This window comes from Haliotis rufescens, unplaced genomic scaffold (assembly GCF_023055435.1).
Source record: "Haliotis rufescens isolate VD_foot unplaced genomic scaffold, xgHalRufe1.0.p SCAF_101, whole genome shotgun sequence".
In the NCBI taxonomy this organism is placed as follows: domain Eukaryota; kingdom Metazoa; phylum Mollusca; class Gastropoda; order Lepetellida; family Haliotidae; genus Haliotis; species Haliotis rufescens.
The window spans coordinates 281007-298955 of NW_025963782.1; the positions used below are offsets into that span (position 1 = coordinate 281007).

The following is a 17949-nucleotide window of genomic DNA, read 5'->3' on the forward strand; positions in this document are numbered from 1 at the left end:
GTGACGAGATAATTCGTCTGTGGGGTAGCCTTGTGGTGAAAGGCGTTCGCTCGTCATGTAGAAGACCCGGTTTCGATTCCCCACATAGATACAATGTGTGAAGCCCATTCTGGTGTCCAAAAGCAGCGTAAAACCATACTCACTCACGCTCTGATTTAAACCATGTTGTGATTGAAACATAATTTCTCTTTAATTTTGTATAAAGACATATAGTTGCGTCAATTTCAAAGCACACGTTCAGAATGGCCCGTAAACTCAGAATCTTAGAATCAACTACAAGAACAAAGGCGTGACGTCATCATAATAGATTAAGGAAAGGGTTTTGTCGTTTTTATTTACACTTGAGTCATCAAACACCGATAAACAATCATATTTCTCGTCGGTATGTCTCGGAATAACAAGGGTAAACACAAATGGCATCAATGCAGCCAAGAGCTTGTATGAATTCCATCTTCGCACTTATTTTCACCGCAGCATGGCAATGACGAGGTAAAACAGATTATCCAGTTGGTAAATTCATTTGGTGCCCATTCGGTCTTATACAGACTCCCTGCACAAACTAACACTGAGAACAACATATCCCTAAGTAGCAAGTATTTGGGTAACTATGGTATGGAACTATATACAGGAAAATTATCCGATATGTATCAAGAAAATATCTCCAGCAACACAAATACTATCACAATATTACCTTGATGTTTGCAGTTTAGGAGTATTGGAAAGTGACTGTTCGTGTTTTGTATTGACACATTAAAGAAAATTACTACATGAGTGTTTTTGTTTGTTTGTTTGTTTGTTTGTTTGTTGTTTAACGCCGCACTCAGCCATATGACGGCGGTCTGTAAATAATCGAATCTGGACCAGACAATCCAGTGATTGACACCATGAGCATTGATCCAGTCAATTGGGACACGATGACATGCATCAACCAAATCAGCGAGCCTGACCACACGATCCCGTTAGTCGCCTCTTACAACAAGCATAGCCTTTTACCGCAAGCATGGGTTACTGAAGATCTATTCTGCCTCCTCAAGGAGCCCAGGTTCCCCGCCACCACAGGGAGCCCAAGGTTCTCCCGCCATCTCACTGACCCCACCTTTCCCCGCCATCTCAAGGAGCCCAGCTTCCCCCCTCATCTCAAGGACCCCAGCTTTCCCCGTCATCTCAAGGACCCAAGCTTTCTCCGCCATCTCAGGGACCCCAGCTTTCTCCGCCACCTCAGGGAGCCAATACTCCCCCGCCACCCCAGGGAGCCCAGCTTTTCCCGCCGCCCCAGCTTTCCCCGCCACCTCAGGGACCCCAGCTTTCCCCGCCATCTCACGGACACCAGCTTTACCCGCAACCCCAGGGACCCCACGTTCCCCCGCCACCTCAGGCACCCCAGGTTCCCTGGCTACGAGTATACACTCAGCAGAAGAATATTCCGTAGACCAATACTACAACATACAATGCACATTACATTTCATTAAACATATGACAGATACAAACTAAGACTAAAAGTAATTCTGTTCTGGTGGCAGCGGTGTTAAGGCTGCTAGGCACGAGCGTCCCCGGAAGTGTATAACACACGTCCTAGTACACATCACTAAACTGTACAAAACACTCTGTGTAACAGTTTTATTATGAAAGTAATGGTCGCTCGCATCTTAAAAGTTGTGGCCATCTGTGTAACTGGTTGTGAGAATATTTCCATTTTCCTACGCTGTTCATGGGCTAAAGTCTCGTGTAGGAGTCTCTCTTAAGACAGATGTGATCACGGAATGAAACACATTACATTCTCAATATACTTCATTGTCTTCAGGTTGAAATGTACGTTGTTTTCTAGGTATATGACATCAATATTCTTTCCACTTATGTACAGACTGTTGTTGTAGTAGACAAGGCTTCTAATGCTATCACTGAAATCCAACATTTCCGTTGTAGTATTAGTTGATAAAGATCGCTTTATCACCTTCTTGTTGTCGCTGAAATATAGGACATCGTGAATAGTGTCAATAGTAACAGCAATAACGTCACGTCTCATGTCTATCTGATGCAGCCTATTCCCATTATAATCAACAGACCACAACCCATCATAATTTTTACAGAAATAGATCATCTTCTTCCTGGAGTCTACAGCAATACCTAGGGGACTGTTTGTTCCGTGATTACGCAAGTCCACAATGCCCTGAAAGTTTCTCCCAAATGTGGACATACGACTGATTGTCTTCGTCGGACTGTATGTGGTAAGGAAGATGAGTCGCCTGTCAACATCGACTGTCATTCCATATGATAGGATTCTCTCTCGTAGTGTTGTGACACCCGACACGTCCAGCCTTGTGGAGAAGATGCCACGTGGTGAATATCTACTGAATATCAGTCTCCTGGACACAGGCTCGTATGTTACAGCCTCAACGTGTGATGTATGCAGATAAGGATACGTCTTCATGTCGTTTTTATCTATGGTAATCTGATGGGGATGCTGTAAGGAGCCAGATATATATTGTACAACCAATATTCTCGTCTTGTCTTGAAACTGTCGTGTTGTAGGTGTTGTAGCCACTGAAGTGAAGGGACGTCCAGATGGAGTCGTGGGTGAGTAATGTGGTACAGGTTGTGTTCTGTCAGCATTGGTCTGAAGGTCACGTGTCTTGTTATCGTAATTCAGATGAAAGTCTCCTAATGTCTGCACATCTTCAGCATGACTGGCGTTAATCACAATCAAGTCATTTCTTAAACGTACATTCTGTTTTACAAGGGTCTCAACTGTTCGTTGGGTTTCATTAATCTGTGCGTGCACGTCAGCACTCTGTCGTATGGCGAGTAACACGTCATTTTTTACTAAACTCACATCCTTTTCAACATGGGTCACGTGATGGCGTGTCAGGTTCAACTCTGTCTTTAGTTCACTCACCTGCTGTTCACATGCATCTTTGTCTTTCACAGTGTCCAGTGGTTGTCTTGTTTTAGTCTGCCCGACCTCCCTCAACTGTCTTGTGAGACTCAGTGTCTGTCGCTTCATCTGCTGATATCCACGCTTGAGGTGTCTAATCTGGGACATCACGTGACTGTTTACCGTGTCATCCAACGACTCTATTTGACTACGCATATAGGAAGGTACAATCTTCTCTGTCAAATCCGATCTCAGCAGTAACTCCAAAATGTCCATATTATTTATGACTCTCGTCTCCATTCCTGGAACGTCAGATTTCAAGTGGTTCAGTTCCACTTTCAGATGGTTAATTTCTTTCTCAAGCAAACTCATCTGATTGACAACTGCTGCGATATTTTCGTGTCCATGAACCACAGATGAGGCTGCTACAAGCAGCACCAACACACACAAACTCGCCATGTCAGCTGGTAATTGTTTTACTGTGTCAGAGTTGTGTAATCCGGAGCTAAGTGTCACGTGACTATCGCATTACATCTAACCTGGCAGCGGGCCAAACGGAAACACTTGAATCTAACATGGCAACAGTCTCAGAGCAGTGTTCACCTGAGTTTCCCATCACGTGACCACACGGGTAGTATCCATGAAGACAGCTCACTGCCATTTTATCAATCAGTGGTGGATGTACGGGATCGATCGATCCAATAATATTGTTCATCTCAATGTACCAAAAGACGTTAAAAGATGTTACTTGTTGTTACCCTGTCTGGCGCTCGGCATTAAGGGGCTAAAACAAGGACTGGTCGGTCGGAGTCAGTATACTGTGTCTGAGTGGGATATTCATGTTAAACTGCGGCATGGTATCTCAGTGAGCTAGCACTATAAAGAGACATGTGTATTGACAAAACCAGCCACTTACTGACAGGTTGCATGGAAAACAATTTTTTGAACGAAACCTTAGAATTAAACTATATTTTGTTTTAAAAACAAACTGTTATGACACGCTTCTTTTCAGTGGTGCTACACCTTCATTGGCAGCTCACTAACACCGCTACCAATCAATCAATCAATCAATCAATTAATCAATCAATCACATTATTTCTTTTCAAAAACGGAGGCACGGGTGGCCAAGTCGTCTAAGGCGCCGCGATTCGCCATGCAGAGTTGCGTCATTTGGGCACACCAGAAACCTATGATTGTGGGTTCGAATCCCGGTTTGCCCCGATTATGTTTCTAGGTTTGTCAGCACCATACCCATACCCGTGCTCGTGGGCTTCACCGAAGTGGTAAACGTCTGAGGCCTGCATCACTTCGGGCTTTCCTCCCACATTAAGCTAATACGCCGTGATATAACCGGAATACTGTTAAAAGCGACGTTAAACCCAACTCACTCACTCACTCTTTGTGGTGGTACAGGAGAAAACGTTCTTAACATGATAATAATTTATATTTAACAAGATGTCGGTTATGCTGTACATTCATTAGGTAACAGATTCAGAACACACATTGATACACTCATATCCAAGGTACTTTTTGCAAAGTATTTGATGATTTTTGCAAGGTTCTTGATTTCTTTAACATTTCTGGTACAAAACTTTTGATGATGCTTGGAAAAATATCTTTGAGATAAATTAGGACTTTGATTCATGGAAAGCTTCATATTTATAACATTTACGTAAAAAAATCAGAGACTGGTAGTGGTATATACTGTATAGAACTATATACCTTTCCTCAAATGAAAGTGAAAAATCATCTACTGATGTATTAATCAATAAACCATTAATGCGCGACGGCGAGATAGCGTATGATAAACGGTTTGGGCAACGTTGAAACGTGTTTCAATTGCCATTATAAATCCGCATTTCAGTTATTAGTTAAACATTAGTATTTGTAAAACAAACAACATATTCAAGGTCAGAAGAATGCATGGGTGAGTGAGTGAGTTTGGTTTAACTCCGCTTTTAACAGTATTCCAGTTATATCGAGGCGTGTCAGCTTAATGTGGAAGGAAAGCCCGACGTGATACAGGTCTCAGACGTTAACCACTTCGGTCCAAAACCACGAGCTTGGGTATGGTGCTGACAAACCTAAAAACATAATCGAGGCGAACCGGGATTTCTGGCATGTCCAAGGGACGCAACTCTGCACAGCGAATAGCGACGCCTTAGACGACTTGGCCACCCGTGCCCTCAGAAGATTGCATGGAGAAACCTCGGTGAACGATAAAAACGATATATGGGTATGAATGAACACCCTTGTCTGTGTTATTCCAACAGTGACAAAGGCCAATTGTGGCAAGCGACTGGGGTGTGTATTGAAGACATAGTGGGTGGTTATTATTTTTTCATTTCAATGTTTATTATTCATTGTTTAAAAGTCCACCGTAGCCTTAAAGATTGTACATTTTGAATATATCATGTGGTTGTCATGGTAATATTGTGATGTGCGGCACTACAATACTTGTTTCACTCTCAAGAGTTTGTGCTCACAGAAAGCTAGGAATCCTGTTAATGTGTCGCATTCAGGCTTCCCTTTTTATTTTGTTTGCCTTTTTGAAGGCACCATTCTCGAATAACTCGCGCTTGTAACTATATCGGAAGGTCCTTTAACGTTGAAGGTTGTTTCTATTCTTCAATACTTTTTCAAATGTCTCTACTTGATGTTTCTTGTTGGTATCGCTTGACAACCGGCGTTCATTCTAAAATTTGTAGGTTAGCTTCGGGAGTATAATATGAAACTTTGTATGCACACCAGTAAAGTATTGTAAAGGGATTTTTTGTCTTTTTGCAGATTTTATGTGTAACGTTTCCAAAGGAATACGTCGGACTCAAGACAACAACCGAAACAGATTCCATTCGGCCCAAAAGGCAAAATAAAAGTATATAAATGGATCACTGCAAATCAGTGACGACACCAGGTGATAGCCAAAGCATGTCCTGTTCCACCGGCAGAACCTGCCTTCATAACAGTTCCTATAAATAGTGCGTCGGAGGCATGTCAACAAACTAGAAATATAATTTTATCAAAGACTTTAAAGATCACATTGAAGATATCACTGCCTATACATTTGTTCCTTCGTATAATGAAAATGCCTGGATAATTTACGATGAAAATTAAAAAAACAACTTCCAAATACCTATTGATTGTAAGTATATGCGAAGCCCTTGCGAAGCCATCATTCATCAGGTGAATATAGGGATCGATAAATCGATTCTGTCACGACAAAGACAGTCAACTCTCAATCGCGAATTGCTCGTGGGTTCCCCAAAGATTTAGTGATCACTTAGTCAGTTTTGGAAATGTATAATTGCTATAGTGAGTGAGTGAGTGAGTGAGTGAGTTGGGTTTAACGCCGCTTTTAACAGTATTCCAGTTATATCACGGCGTGTCAGGGAGCCCAGGTTCCCCATCGCCTCTCCATGGACCCCAGCTTTTACCGCCATCTCAGGAAGACCAGGTTCCCCCTCCACCCCAAGGACCACAGCATTTCCCGCGACCCCCGGTTCTCCCGCCATCCCAGGTACCCAAGCTTTTCCTGCCACCCCAAGGACAACAGCATTTCCCGCGACCCCCGGTTCTCACGCCATCCCAGGGACCCAAGCTAACCCCGACTACCCAGGGAGCTCAGGTTCCCCCTCCACCTCAGGGACCCGAGCTTACCCCGCCACCCCAGGGAGCAAAGGTTACCCCGCCACCCCAAGGTGCCCAAGTTTCCCCGCCGCCTCAGGGAGTCCAGGTTCCCTCTCAACCCCAGGGACCCGAGCTTACCCCGCCACCCCAGGGAGCAAAGGTTACCCCGCCACCCCAAGGTGCCCAAGTTTCCCTGCCGCCTCAGGGAGCCCAGGTTACCCCGCCACCCCAAGGTGCCCAAGTTTCCCCGCCGTCTCAGGGAGTCCAGGTTCCCTCTCAACCCCAGGAACCCGAGCTTACCCCGCCACCCCAGGGAGCTGAGGCTCCCCCGCCACCCAAGGGACTCGAGCTTGTCCCGCCACCTCAGGGAGCCACCTCAGGGAGCCCAGGATCCCCAGCCACCCCAGGGAGCCCTGGTTGAACCGCCACGGCAGGGAAACCAGGCTGCCCCGCCGCCCCAAGGGAGCCGAGTTTACCCCGCCTCCCCAGGTAGTTCAGGTTTAACCGCGGCCCCAGGGAGCCCAGGTTGCCCCACCGCCCTAGTTTCCAACGCAATCCCAGGGAGTCAGGATTCCCCCGCCACCCAAGGGAGCCCAGGTTTCATCGCCAACCAAGGGAGCCCAGGCTGCTCCCCCTCTCCAGGAAGGCCAGATTCCCCCGCCACCCCAGGGAGCCCATGTTGCCCCGCCTCCCCAGGGAGCCTAGGTTACCCCGCCTCCTCAGGGAGCCCAGGTTTTCCTGCCACCCCAGGGACCACAGTTTCCAACGCCATCACAAGGAGTCAGGATTCCCCCTCCACCCCAGGGAGCCCATGTTCTCCCGCCACCCCAGGGACCACAGTTTCCAACGCCATCCCAGGGAGTCAGAGTTCCCCCTCTACCCCAGGGAGCCCATATTCTCCCGCCACCCCAGGAACCACAGTTTCCAACGCCATCACAGGGAGTCAGGGTTCCCCCTCTACCCCAGGGAACCCATATTCTCCCGCCACCCCAGGGACCACCGTTTCCAACGCAATCCCAGGGAGTCAGGATTCCCCCGCCACCCAAGGGAGCCCATATTCTCCTGCCACCCCAGGGACCACAGTTTCCAACGCCATTACAGGGAGTCAGGGTTCCCCCTCCACCCCAGGGAGCCCATATTCTCCCGCCACCCCAGGGACCACAGTTTCCAACGCAATCCCAGGGAGTCAGGATTCCCCCGCCACCCAAGGGAGCCCAGGTTTCATCGCCACCCCAGGGAGCCCAGGCTGCTCCCCCTCTCCAGGAAGGCCAGATTCCCCCGCCACCCCAGGGAGCCCATGTTGCCCCGCCTCCCCAGGGAGCCCAGGTTTTCCTGCCACCCCAGGGAACACAGATTCTCCCGCCATCCCAGGGAGTCCAAATTCCCACGCCACCCCAGGGAGCCCAGGTTTCCCCGCCGACCCAGGGAGCACAGGTTTCCCCGCCGACCCAGGGAGCACAGGTTTCCCCACCACCCAAGGGAGCCCAGGTTGCCCAGCCTCCCCAGGGAGCAGAGTTTCTCACGCCACCCCAGGGAGCCAGGGTTCCCCCGCCGCCCCATGGAGCCTAGGTTCCCCCACCACCCCAGAGAGCCCATGCTGCCCCGCCGCCCCAGGGAGCCTAAGTTCTCCAACCTCCCCAGGTAGCCCAGGTTTCCCCGCCACCCAAGGGGGCCAGGATTCCCCCGCCTACCCAGGGAGCCCAGGTTCCGCCGCAATCTCAGGGAGCCAGGGCTCCTCCGCTACCACAGGGAGCCCAGGTTCCCCCGCCACGCCAGGGAGCCCAGGTTCCCCCGCCACACCACGGAGCCCCTATTGCCCCGTCGTGCCATGGAGCCCAGGGTACCCCGCCTCCCAGGGAGCCCAGGTAAACCCACCTCCCCAAGGAGCCCAGGTTTCCCTGCCAACCCAGGGACCACAGATTCCCCCGCCATCCGAGGGAGTCCAGATTCTACCGCCACCCCAGGGACCACAGATTCTCCCTCTACCCTAGGGAGCCAGGGTTCAAAAGCCATTCCAGGGACAACGGATTCCCCCGCCACCCCAGGGACCACAGATTCTCCCTCTACCCTAGGGAGCCAGGGTTCAAAACCCATCCCAGGGACCACGGATTCCCCCGCCACCCCAGGGAGCCCAGGTTCCCCCGCCACACCACGGAGCCCCTATTGCCCCGTCGTCCCATGGAGCCCAGGGTACCCCGCCTCCCAGGGAGCCCAGGTAAACCCACCTCCCCAAGGAGCCCAGGTTTCCCTGCCAACCCAGGGACCACAGATTCCCCCGCCATCCGAGGGAGTCCAGATTCTACCGCCACCCCAGGGACCACAGATTCTCCCTCTACCCTAGGGAGCCAGGGTTCAAAGGCCATCCCAGGGACCACGGATTCCCCCGCCACCCAAGGGAGCCCAGGTTCCCCCGCCGCCCCAGGGAGCCAAGGTTTTCCCGCCACCCCAGAGAGCCCAGGTCCTGCAAACTCCCCAGGCAAAACAGGTTGCCCCGCCACCCCAGGTTCCCTAACTATGGATATACACTCAGCAGAAGGAAACTTGGTAGACCAATACCACCACATACAATACACATGACATTTCACTAAACATATGATAAAGATACAAACTAAGACCATTAGAAATTCTGTACTGGTGGCAGCGGTGTTACGGCTGCTAGGCACTAGCGCTCCCGGAAGTGTTCAACATACGTCCTAGTACACATCACTGAACTGTACAAAACACTCTGTGTAACAGTACTATTATGAAAGTAATGGTCGCTCGTATCTAAAAACTTGTGGCCATCTGTGTAACTGGTTGTGAGAATATTTCCATTTTCCTACGATGTCCCTGGGCTAAAGTCTCGTGTAGGAGTCTCTCTTAAGACAGATGTGATCACGGAATCAAACACATTACATTGTAACTATACTTCATTGTCTTCAGGTTGAAATGTACGTCGTTTTCCAGGTATATGACATCAATATCCTTTCCACTTATGTACAGGCTGTTGTTGTAGTAGACAAGGCTTCTTATCCTATCACTGAATTCCGTCATTTCCGTTGTAGTATTAGTTGATAAAGATCGCTTTATCACCTTCTTGTTGTCGCTGAAATATAGGACACCGTGTATAGTGTCAATAGTAGCAGCATAAACGTCACGTCTCATGTCTATCTGATGCAGCCTATTCCCATTATAATCAACAGACCACAACCCATCATCAGTTTTACAGAAATAGATCATCTTCTTCCTGGAGTCTACAGCAATGCCACGGGGATTGTCTGTTCCGTGATTACGCAAATCCACAATGCCCTGAAAGTTTCTCCCAAATGTTGACATACGACTGATTGTCCACGTTGGATAGTATGTGGTAAGGAAGATAAGTCGTCTGTCAACATCGACTGTCATTCCGGACGATTTGATTCCCTCTCGTAGTGTTGTGACACCCGACACGTCCAGCCTTGAGGAGAAGATGCCTGGTGGTGAATTTCTACTGAATATCAGTCTCCTGGACACAGGCTCGTATGTTACAGCCCGAACGTGAGATGTATGCAGATAAGGATACGTCTTCATGTCATTTTTATCTATGGTAATCTGATGGGGATGTTGTAAGGAGCCAGAGTAAAGTTGTAACACCAATATTCTCGTCTTGTCTTGAAACTGTCGTGTTGTAGGTGTTGTGGCCACTGAAGTGAAGGGACGTCCAGATGGAGTCGTGGGTGTGTAATGTTGGATGGGTTGTGTACTGTCAGCATTGGTCTGAAGGTCACGTGTCTTGTTGACGTAGTTCAGATGAAAGTCTCCCAATGTCTGCACATCTTCTGCATGACTGGCGTTAATCACAATCAAGTCATTTCTCAAACGTACGTTCTGTTTTACAAGAGTCTCAACTGTTCGTTGGGTTTCATTTATCTGTGCTTGCACGTCAGTAGTATGTCGTATGACGAGTAACGCGTGATCTTTTAGTAAACTAACATCCTTTTCAACATGGGTCACGTGATGACGTGTCAGGTTCAACTCTGTCTTTAGTTCACTCACCTGCTGTTCACATGCATCTTTGTCTTTCACAGTGTCCAGTGGTTGTTGTGTTTTAGTCTGTCCGACCTCCCTCAACTGTCTTGTGAGACTCAGTGTCTGTCGCTTCATCTGCTCATATCCACGCTTGAGGTGTCTAATCTGGGACATCACGTGACTGTTTACCGTGGCATCAAACGACTCTATTTGACGACGTATATAGGAAGGTACAATCTTCTCTGTCAAATCCGATCTCAGCAGTAACTCCAAAATGTCCATCTTGTTTATGACTCTCGTCTCCATTCCTGGGACGTCAGATTTCAAGTGGTTCAATTCCACTTTCAGATGGTTAATTTCTTTCTCAAGCAAACTCATCTGGTTGACAACTGCTGCGATATGTTCGTGTCCATGAACCACAGATGAGGCTGCAACAAGCATCACCAACACACACAAACTCGTCATTTCAGCTGGCAATTGTATAACTGTGTCAGAGTTGTGTTATCCGGAGCTAGGCGTCACGTGACTATCGCATTACATCTAACCTGGCAGCGGGCCAAACGGAAACACTTGAATCTAACATGGCAACAGTCTCAGAGCTGTGTTCACCTGAGTTTCCCATCACGTGACCACACGGGTAGTATCCATGAAGTCAGCTCACTGCCATTTTATCAATCATAGGTGGGTGTACGGGATCGATCGATCCAATAACATGTTCATCTCAATGTACCAAAAGACGTTAAAAGATGGTACTTGTTGTTACCCTGTCTGGCGCTCGGCATTAAGGGGTTAAAACAAGGACTGGTCGGTCGGAGTCAGTATACTGTGTCTTAGTGGGATATTCATGTTAAATTGCGGCATGGTATCTCAGTGAGCTAGCACTATAAATCGGCATCAGTCGGACTAGTACAAGCAGCCACACACACACGTGCATGCACGTCGCTTTATAAGTGCAATAATCTTGGACGCGACGTTAAACCCGATTTCACCTCACCTCATCTCAATGTGTGACCTGACAAATTTAAATTTGATAATTTCATAACTTTAAAGATACCATGTGTTCTGCAAATACATATATGTACCGAATATTAGTAAAATGATGCATAATATTACATAACTTCATTTGTTTATAGTACTTGGTCATTTCACATTACATCAGGAAATATATAACTTCTTACACATGAGTATGTTTGTTGCTTAATCTACAATGTCACCAAAGCATGGGTCAGCGAAACGGGTTCAGTATCAATTCCGAAATACGTGAGTACGCTAAGATTTCATCTTCGCATAATTTCAGAGAAATGTGCATTGACAAAACTAGCCTGTTACTGACAGGTTGCATGAAAAAAATTCTTTAAACAAAACCTTAGAATTAAACTATATTTTGTTTTAAAAACGAACTGTTATAAAACGCTTCTTTTCAGTGGTGCTACACCCTTCATTGGCAGCTCACTAACACCGCTACCAATCAATCAATCAATCACATTATTTCTTTTCAAAAACGGAGGCACGGGTGGCCCAGGTAACCTCCCAAAACCCCTACATCCCATTTCCCCTACAGCTTAAGACAACAAAGTTCACGGTCCATGGCACTGCTAATCCCTAGTCTGTTACCTATTTCATACAATGGAACAACCCAAGAAAGACGAAAAAGGAGTCAGTCTCTCGATGTTCTTAGTGTGAAGATAACCATCAAATAGGACTTAGGGCGTTCCTCTCTGTGACATAACAAACTCAACATTGCGAAGACCAGCCATGTTGATGTCATGTTAGTTAGTTAGTTATTTACTTACTTACTTTGGAGATTTAACGGGCGCTTTCCGACTGATGCGTATTTCGCACACGGATCATGTTAGTCTGACTGATATAGAAGATTTAACGTGCGCATATATTAGTTACTTACTTACTTACTTACTTACTTTGGAGTTTTAACGTGCACTTTCCGACCAGGCCATTTAATGTGTTTCCGAAAGGGGCGATAGTGGTGTGTGCAACCCAAGAGGGGGCTTTAGGGGTTGCTTATAAAGAATGTGGGAATTTTGAGATTTGGAATAGATGCCGATGGGGTTGGGGAGTAGAACAAAGGGAGCTGGGTATGGTGGATGTTTGTTTGTTTATGTGATTTGATTTGGTAGATTATAGTGTTTTTAGATGCGTTTTATTAGTTCCGTGTTGATTAAGAATACGCCTAAGGCCTTGAAGTTTCCTAGTTTATTTTGTGGGTTTAGTATTGCTTCTAGAGTGAGAGCCTTGTTTAGATTGAGGGTGGTTTGTAATGCGGTTCGATGTGTTAGGTAGTGTGTGCAGTGGATGAGTGCGTGTTCTGGGGTTTCTAGTTGTTTGCAGTGTGGGCAGTTACCTGTAGTGTGTTTTTTTATTTTTTTTAGGTGGTTATTTAGGTTGGTGTGTCCTGTTTGGAGTTTAGTGATTACTCTGTCGATTTTTTTGGATGGATGGAGAATTTTTGGTTTGGTTAGTGGTTTGCTGAGTACTTTTTTGATTTGGCTATTTGAGTTTAGATATAGGTTATGCCATTTTTTGGTGATTTTTTGCTTGTTTATGCTTTTAATTTCTGATTTTGAGATGGGTAAGTGTATGCATATTTCTGGGATTTTGAGGGATAGTTTGGCTGCCTTATCGGCGTTTTCATTACCGTATATTCCTACGTGGGCGGGTATCCACAAGAAGGTTATTTGTTTGCCTGCGTTAGTTAGGTCGTTGGAGCTTTTAAGTATTTGATTTATTAATTTAGGTCGGTTTTTGGTATTTTTGTTATGGAGGGCTTGCAGTCCACTTAGGGAGTCGGTAAGTATTAGGATTTTTTTGTGGTTTTTGGATTCTTGATTATGGAGGGCTGAGGCCATGCCCATTAGTTCTGCCGTGAATATTGATTGGTTGTTTGGGAGTCGGAAGGATTGTGTGGTTTTAGTTGGTTGTGTGGTATGGACTCCGAAACCTGTGTGTTTGGAGGTCGGATCTGAAGATCCATCCGTGTAAATGTGACACCAATTTGGCCAATTTTCGTGTATGTATGCTAGTGTGGTGGTTTTAACTATGTTTGGGTCGGTTTGTTAATTTATTTGGCTAGCTAGTGTTGTGTCTATTTTGGGTATTTTAAGTTTAGGGGTGAAGATATTTGATTGTTTGCAGTTTTGTTTAAGATTTTTAATTTGGTGTTCATTTAGGTAGTTTGTTATTCACATGTTAGTCAGTTTCAAGTATCTATATACTAAACCTAGCCATCTCAACTGTAAATCGTCTCATCTCAGTTTCTTAGTGTAATAATTGTTTCTTCCTATTGTTATTTTTGTAATTTCTAAAAATTGTCTTCTCATCATACAGGCATCTTTCATTACACTTACATTAATTCTTCTTTTTTTAAAACTTTCCTTTAAGTCCCCTTATCCCCTAAAGCTCTACCCCTTTCATTTCTACTACCTCTACTCCAGACCTTAATTTCTCCTTTAGGTCAGTTCATAATGCCAGACAGGTAAATGCCGCGTGTTGTTTTAACTAATTGTAGGGGAACTGGGTTGTAGGGGAAATGGGATGTAGGGGTTTTGGGAGATAACCGTGGCCCAGTCGTGTAAGGCGCCGCGATTCGCCATGCAGAGTTGCGTCACTTGGGCACACCAGAAACCTATGATTGTGGGTTCGAATCCCGGTTTGCCCCGATTATGTTTCTAAGCTTGTCAGCACCATACCCATACCCGTGCTCGTGGGTTTCACCGAAGTGGTAAACGTCTGAGACCTGCATCACTTCGGGCTTTAACACGCCGCGATATAACCGGAATACTGTTAAAAGCGACGTTAAACCCAATTCACTCATTCTTTGAGGTGGTACAGGAGAAAAAGTTCTTCACATGATAATAATTTATATTTAACAAGATGTCGGTTATGCTGTACAATCATTTGGTGACAGATTCAGCACACACATTAATACACTGATACCCAAAGGTACTTTTTGCAAAGTATTTGATGATTTTTGCAAGGTTCTTGATTTCTTTTACATTTCTGGTACAAAACATTTGATGATGCTTGGAAATATATCTTTGAGATAAATTAGGATTTTGATTCATGGAAAGCTTCACATTTATAACATATACGTAAATAGTCAGAGACTGGTAGTGGTATATACTGTATAAAACTATATACCTTTCCTCACAGGAAAGTTAAAAATCATCTACTGACATATTCATCAATAAATCATTAATGCGCGACGGCGAGATAGCGTATGATAAACGGTTTGGGCAATGTTGAAACGTGTTTCAATTGCCATTATAAATCCGCATTTCTGTTATTAGTTAAACGATAGTATTTGTAAAACAAACAACATATTCAAGGTCAGAGGAATGCATGGGTGAGTGAGTGAGTTTGGTTTAACTCCGCTTTTAACAGTATTCCAGTCATATCGAGGCGTGTCAGCTTAATGTGGGAGGAAAGCCCGACGTGATACAGGTCTCAGACGTTGACCACTTCGGTCCAAAACCACGAGCACGGGTATGGTGCTGACAAACCTAAAAACATAATCGAGGCGAACCGGGATTTCTGGTGTGCCCAAGGGACGCAACTGTGCACAGCGAATAGCGACGCCTTAGACGACTGGGCCACCCGTGCCCTCAGAAGATTGCATGGAGAAACCTCGGTGAACGATAAAAACGATATACAAGATATGAATGAACACCCTTGTCTCTGTTATTCCAACAGTGACAAAGGCCAATTGTGGCAAGCGACAGGGGTGTGTATTGAGTGAGTGAGTGAGTGAGTGAGTGAGTATGGTTTTATGCGCTTTTAGCAATATTCCAGCAATATCACGGCGGGGGACACCAGAAATGGGCTTCACACATTGTACCCATGTCGGGAATCGAACCCGGGTCTTCGGCGTGACGAGCAAACGCTTTAACCACTAGGCTACCCGACCGCCCCGGCGTGTGTATTGAAGACATATTGGGTGGTTATTATTTTTTCATTTCAATGTTTATTATTCATTGTTTAAAAGTCCACCGTAGCCTTAAAGATTGTACAATGTACATTGTGAATATATCATGTGGTTGTCATGGTAATAATGTGATGTGCCGCACCACAATACTTGTTTCACTCTCACGCGTTTGTGCTCACAGAGAGCTAGGGATCCTGTTAATGTGTCGTATTCAGGCTTCCCTTTTATTTTGGTTGCCTTTTTGAAGGCACCATTCTCGAATAACTCGCGCTTGTAACTATATCGGAAGGTCCTTTAACGTTAAAGGTTGTTTTTATTCTTCAATACTATTTCAAATGTCTCTATTCGATGTTTATCGTTGATATGGCTAGACAACAGGCGTTAATTCTAAAATTTAAGGTAGGTTAGCTTCGGGAGTAAAATATGAAACTTTGTATGCACACCAGTAAAGTATTGTAAAGGGACTTTAGGTCTTTTTACAGATTTGATGTGTAGCGTTTCCAAAGGAATAGGTCGGACACATGACAACAGCCGAAACAGATTCCATTCGGCCAAAAAGGCAAAAGTATATAAATGGATCACTGCAAATCAGTGACGGCACCAGGTGATAGCCAAAAGGTAAGCATGTCCTGTTCCACCGGCAGAACCTGCCTTCATACCAGTTCCTATAAATAGTGCGTCGGAGGCCTGTCAACAAACTAGAAATATAATTTTATCAAAGATTTTAAAGATCACATTGAAGATATCACTGCCTATACATTTGTTCCTTCGTATAATGAAAATGCCTGGATAATTTACGAGGAAAATAAAAAAAACCTTCCAAATACCTATTGATTGTAAGTATATGCAAAGCCCTTGTCTTATAAAACCATTATTCATCAGGTGAATATGGGATCGATAAATCGATTCTGTTACGACAAAGACAGTCAACTCTCCATCGTGAATTGCTCGCGGGTTCCCCAAAGATTTAGTGAACACTGAGTTTTGGTCAATTTTGGCAATGTATAATTGCTATAGTGGGTGATTGAGTTGGGTTTAACGCCGCTGTTAACAGTTTTCCAGTTATATCACGGCGTGTCAGCTTAATGTCATCTTTCCGAGGCAAGGGAGTTAACTGACCATAAAAGTCCAGTTTCCATTTATGTGGGAGCAAAGCCCGAGTGATGCAGGTCTTAGACGTTTACCACTTCGGTGAAACCCACGGCCGCGGGTATGGTGTTGACAAACCTAAGAACATAATCGGGGCGAACCTGGATTCGAATCCATCATAGGTTTCTGGCGTGCCCACGGCTCGAAACTCTGCACAGCGAATCGCGGCGCCTCAGACGACTGGGCCACCCGTGCCCCCCCAGTTCCTCATAGGAGTAAACGACCATAATAGTATGTCTCCCATTACTTCGGGCTATCCTCCCACAATAAGCTAACAAGCCGTGATGCAAATAACTGTTTAAACCGGCGTTAAACCCAATATGCAATCTGACTAAGAATCGGCAGTCAGGTGACTACAAGCGACTATATTTTGCAGCGTGTTCAGTGTACGTACATTATCGACACGAATTGGGAAGAAAAGTGTGTGCAGATGAAGTATTTAAAAAAATTTTTTTGACCAAGATCACTGCTAAATATGACCGCTTGCAGTCACCTGACCATGGACCCTTACCCGGATTGTAACCACGTGATCAAAGGGATGTTTATCCTAACTTGGCTTGCTTCTATTTTATGAGTTACAAATCGGTAGCCATCAATAGAAAGTTTCTGAGACCTGATTACAATTCATCTGGTTTGTTTATTTGTTGTTTAACGCCACACTCACATATAAACATACCATACTATATGACGCCGGTCTGTAAATAAATCAAGTCTGGAACAGACAATCCAGTGACTAACACCATGAACATTGACATGCATCAACCAAGTTAGCGAGTCTGACCACCCGAGTGGCCTCTTACGACAAGCATGCTTGCTCAAGGCCTATTCTAACCCGCATCTTCAGCTGACCTACTTTATAAGTATCAGCACAAAGGCTTCCCTCGTTGTTAATTGATCATCGCGATATTTCGTGATTCTAACATTCGTGATTTCTTAACATGGGCATCTTGTCTGTCATTTACGTGCAATATGTCATGATAGCTCAGAACACATATCATAACCCCAAAACAAAGTCCCCGTTGATCATGGTCTCCGTGATATACTGAAATGTCCAGAAGATGTGTCCCGCCACCCCAGGGAGCCCAGGTTCCCCCGCCACCCCGGGGAGCCCAGGTTCCCCCGCCACACCAGGGAGCACAGTTTCCCCGCCACACCAGGGAGCACAGTTTCCCCGCCACACCAGGGAGCACAGTTTCCCCAGCCACCTCAGGGAGCCCAGGTTCCCCAGCCACCTCAGGCAGCCCAAGTTCCCCCGCCACCCCGGGGAGCCCAGGTTCCCCCGCCACCTCAGGGAGCCCAGGTTCCCCAGCCACACCAGGGAGCCCAGGTTCCCCAGCCATCCCAGGGAGCCCAGGTTCCCCCGCCACCCCAGGAA

At 46.0% G+C, this 17949-nt stretch overlaps 3 protein-coding genes across 3 annotated transcripts; 1 reads left to right on the forward strand and 2 right to left on the reverse strand.

The window, feature by feature from the left end:
* Positions 1-1016: 1016 nt before the first annotated feature.
* On the reverse strand, positions 1017-3331 carry LOC125377854 (circumsporozoite protein-like). The gene is made up of 2 exons (XM_048391909.1): positions 2831-3331; positions 1017-1436 (listed from the first exon to the last, which is right to left on the reverse strand). The coding sequence occupies exons 1-2, from the start codon at positions 3329-3331 to the stop codon at positions 1017-1019; spliced, it is 921 nt and encodes a 306-aa protein (XP_048247866.1).
* Positions 3332-6288: 2957 nt separating this feature from the next.
* On the forward strand, positions 6289-8068 carry LOC125377855 (basic salivary proline-rich protein 2-like). The gene is made up of 3 exons (XM_048391910.1): positions 6289-6389; positions 6516-7500; positions 7601-8068. The coding sequence occupies exons 1-3, from the start codon at positions 6289-6291 to the stop codon at positions 8066-8068; spliced, it is 1554 nt and encodes a 517-aa protein (XP_048247867.1).
* Positions 8069-8239: 171 nt separating this feature from the next.
* Positions 8240-17914, reverse strand: LOC125377856 (collagen alpha-3(VI) chain-like). The gene is made up of 4 exons (XM_048391911.1): positions 17477-17914; positions 11032-11062; positions 10514-10914; positions 8240-8659 (listed from the first exon to the last, which is right to left on the reverse strand). Exons 1-4 carry the CDS (start codon positions 17912-17914, stop codon positions 8240-8242), a joined length of 1290 nt encoding a protein of 429 aa, XP_048247868.1.
* Between the last annotated feature and the right edge of the window lie 35 nt (positions 17915-17949).

What these genes read in the sequence shown, in the direction of transcription:
- LOC125377855 (XM_048391910.1), top strand. Translation starts at nt 6,289, where the DNA reads ATGGACCCCAGCTTTTACCGCCATCTCAGGAAGACCAGGTTCCCCCTC. An exon ending in CGGTTCTCCCGCCATCCCAG is followed by an intron (nt 6,390 to 6,515) that starts GTACCCAAGCTT and finishes CCTCCACCTCAG; the next exon opens with GGACCCGAGCTTACCCCGCC. An exon ending in CCGCCACCCCAGGGACCACC is followed by an intron (nt 7,501 to 7,600) that starts GTTTCCAACGCA and finishes ACGCCATTACAG; the next exon opens with GGAGTCAGGGTTCCCCCTCC.
- LOC125377854 (XM_048391909.1), bottom strand. Translation starts at nt 3,331, where the DNA reads ATGGCGAGTTTGTGTGTGTTGGTGCTGCTTGTAGCAGCCTCATCTGTG. An exon ending in TGACCCATGTTGAAAAGGAT is followed by an intron (nt 1,437 to 2,830) that starts GTGAGTTTAGTA and finishes TGTATGTTGTAG; the next exon opens with TATTGGTCTACGGAATATTC.
- LOC125377856 (XM_048391911.1), bottom strand. Translation starts at nt 17,914, where the DNA reads ATGGCTGGGGAACCTGGGCTCCCTGGTGTGGCTGGGGAACCTGGGCTC. An exon ending in TGTTAGAATCACGAAATATC is followed by an intron (nt 11,063 to 17,476) that starts GCGATGATCAAT and finishes TTGCCATGTTAG; the next exon opens with ATTCAAGTGTTTCCGTTTGG. An exon ending in AAGATGCATGTGAACAGCAG is followed by an intron (nt 8,660 to 10,513) that starts GTGAGTGAACTA and finishes ACGGGGCAATAG; the next exon opens with GGGCTCCGTGGTGTGGCGGG.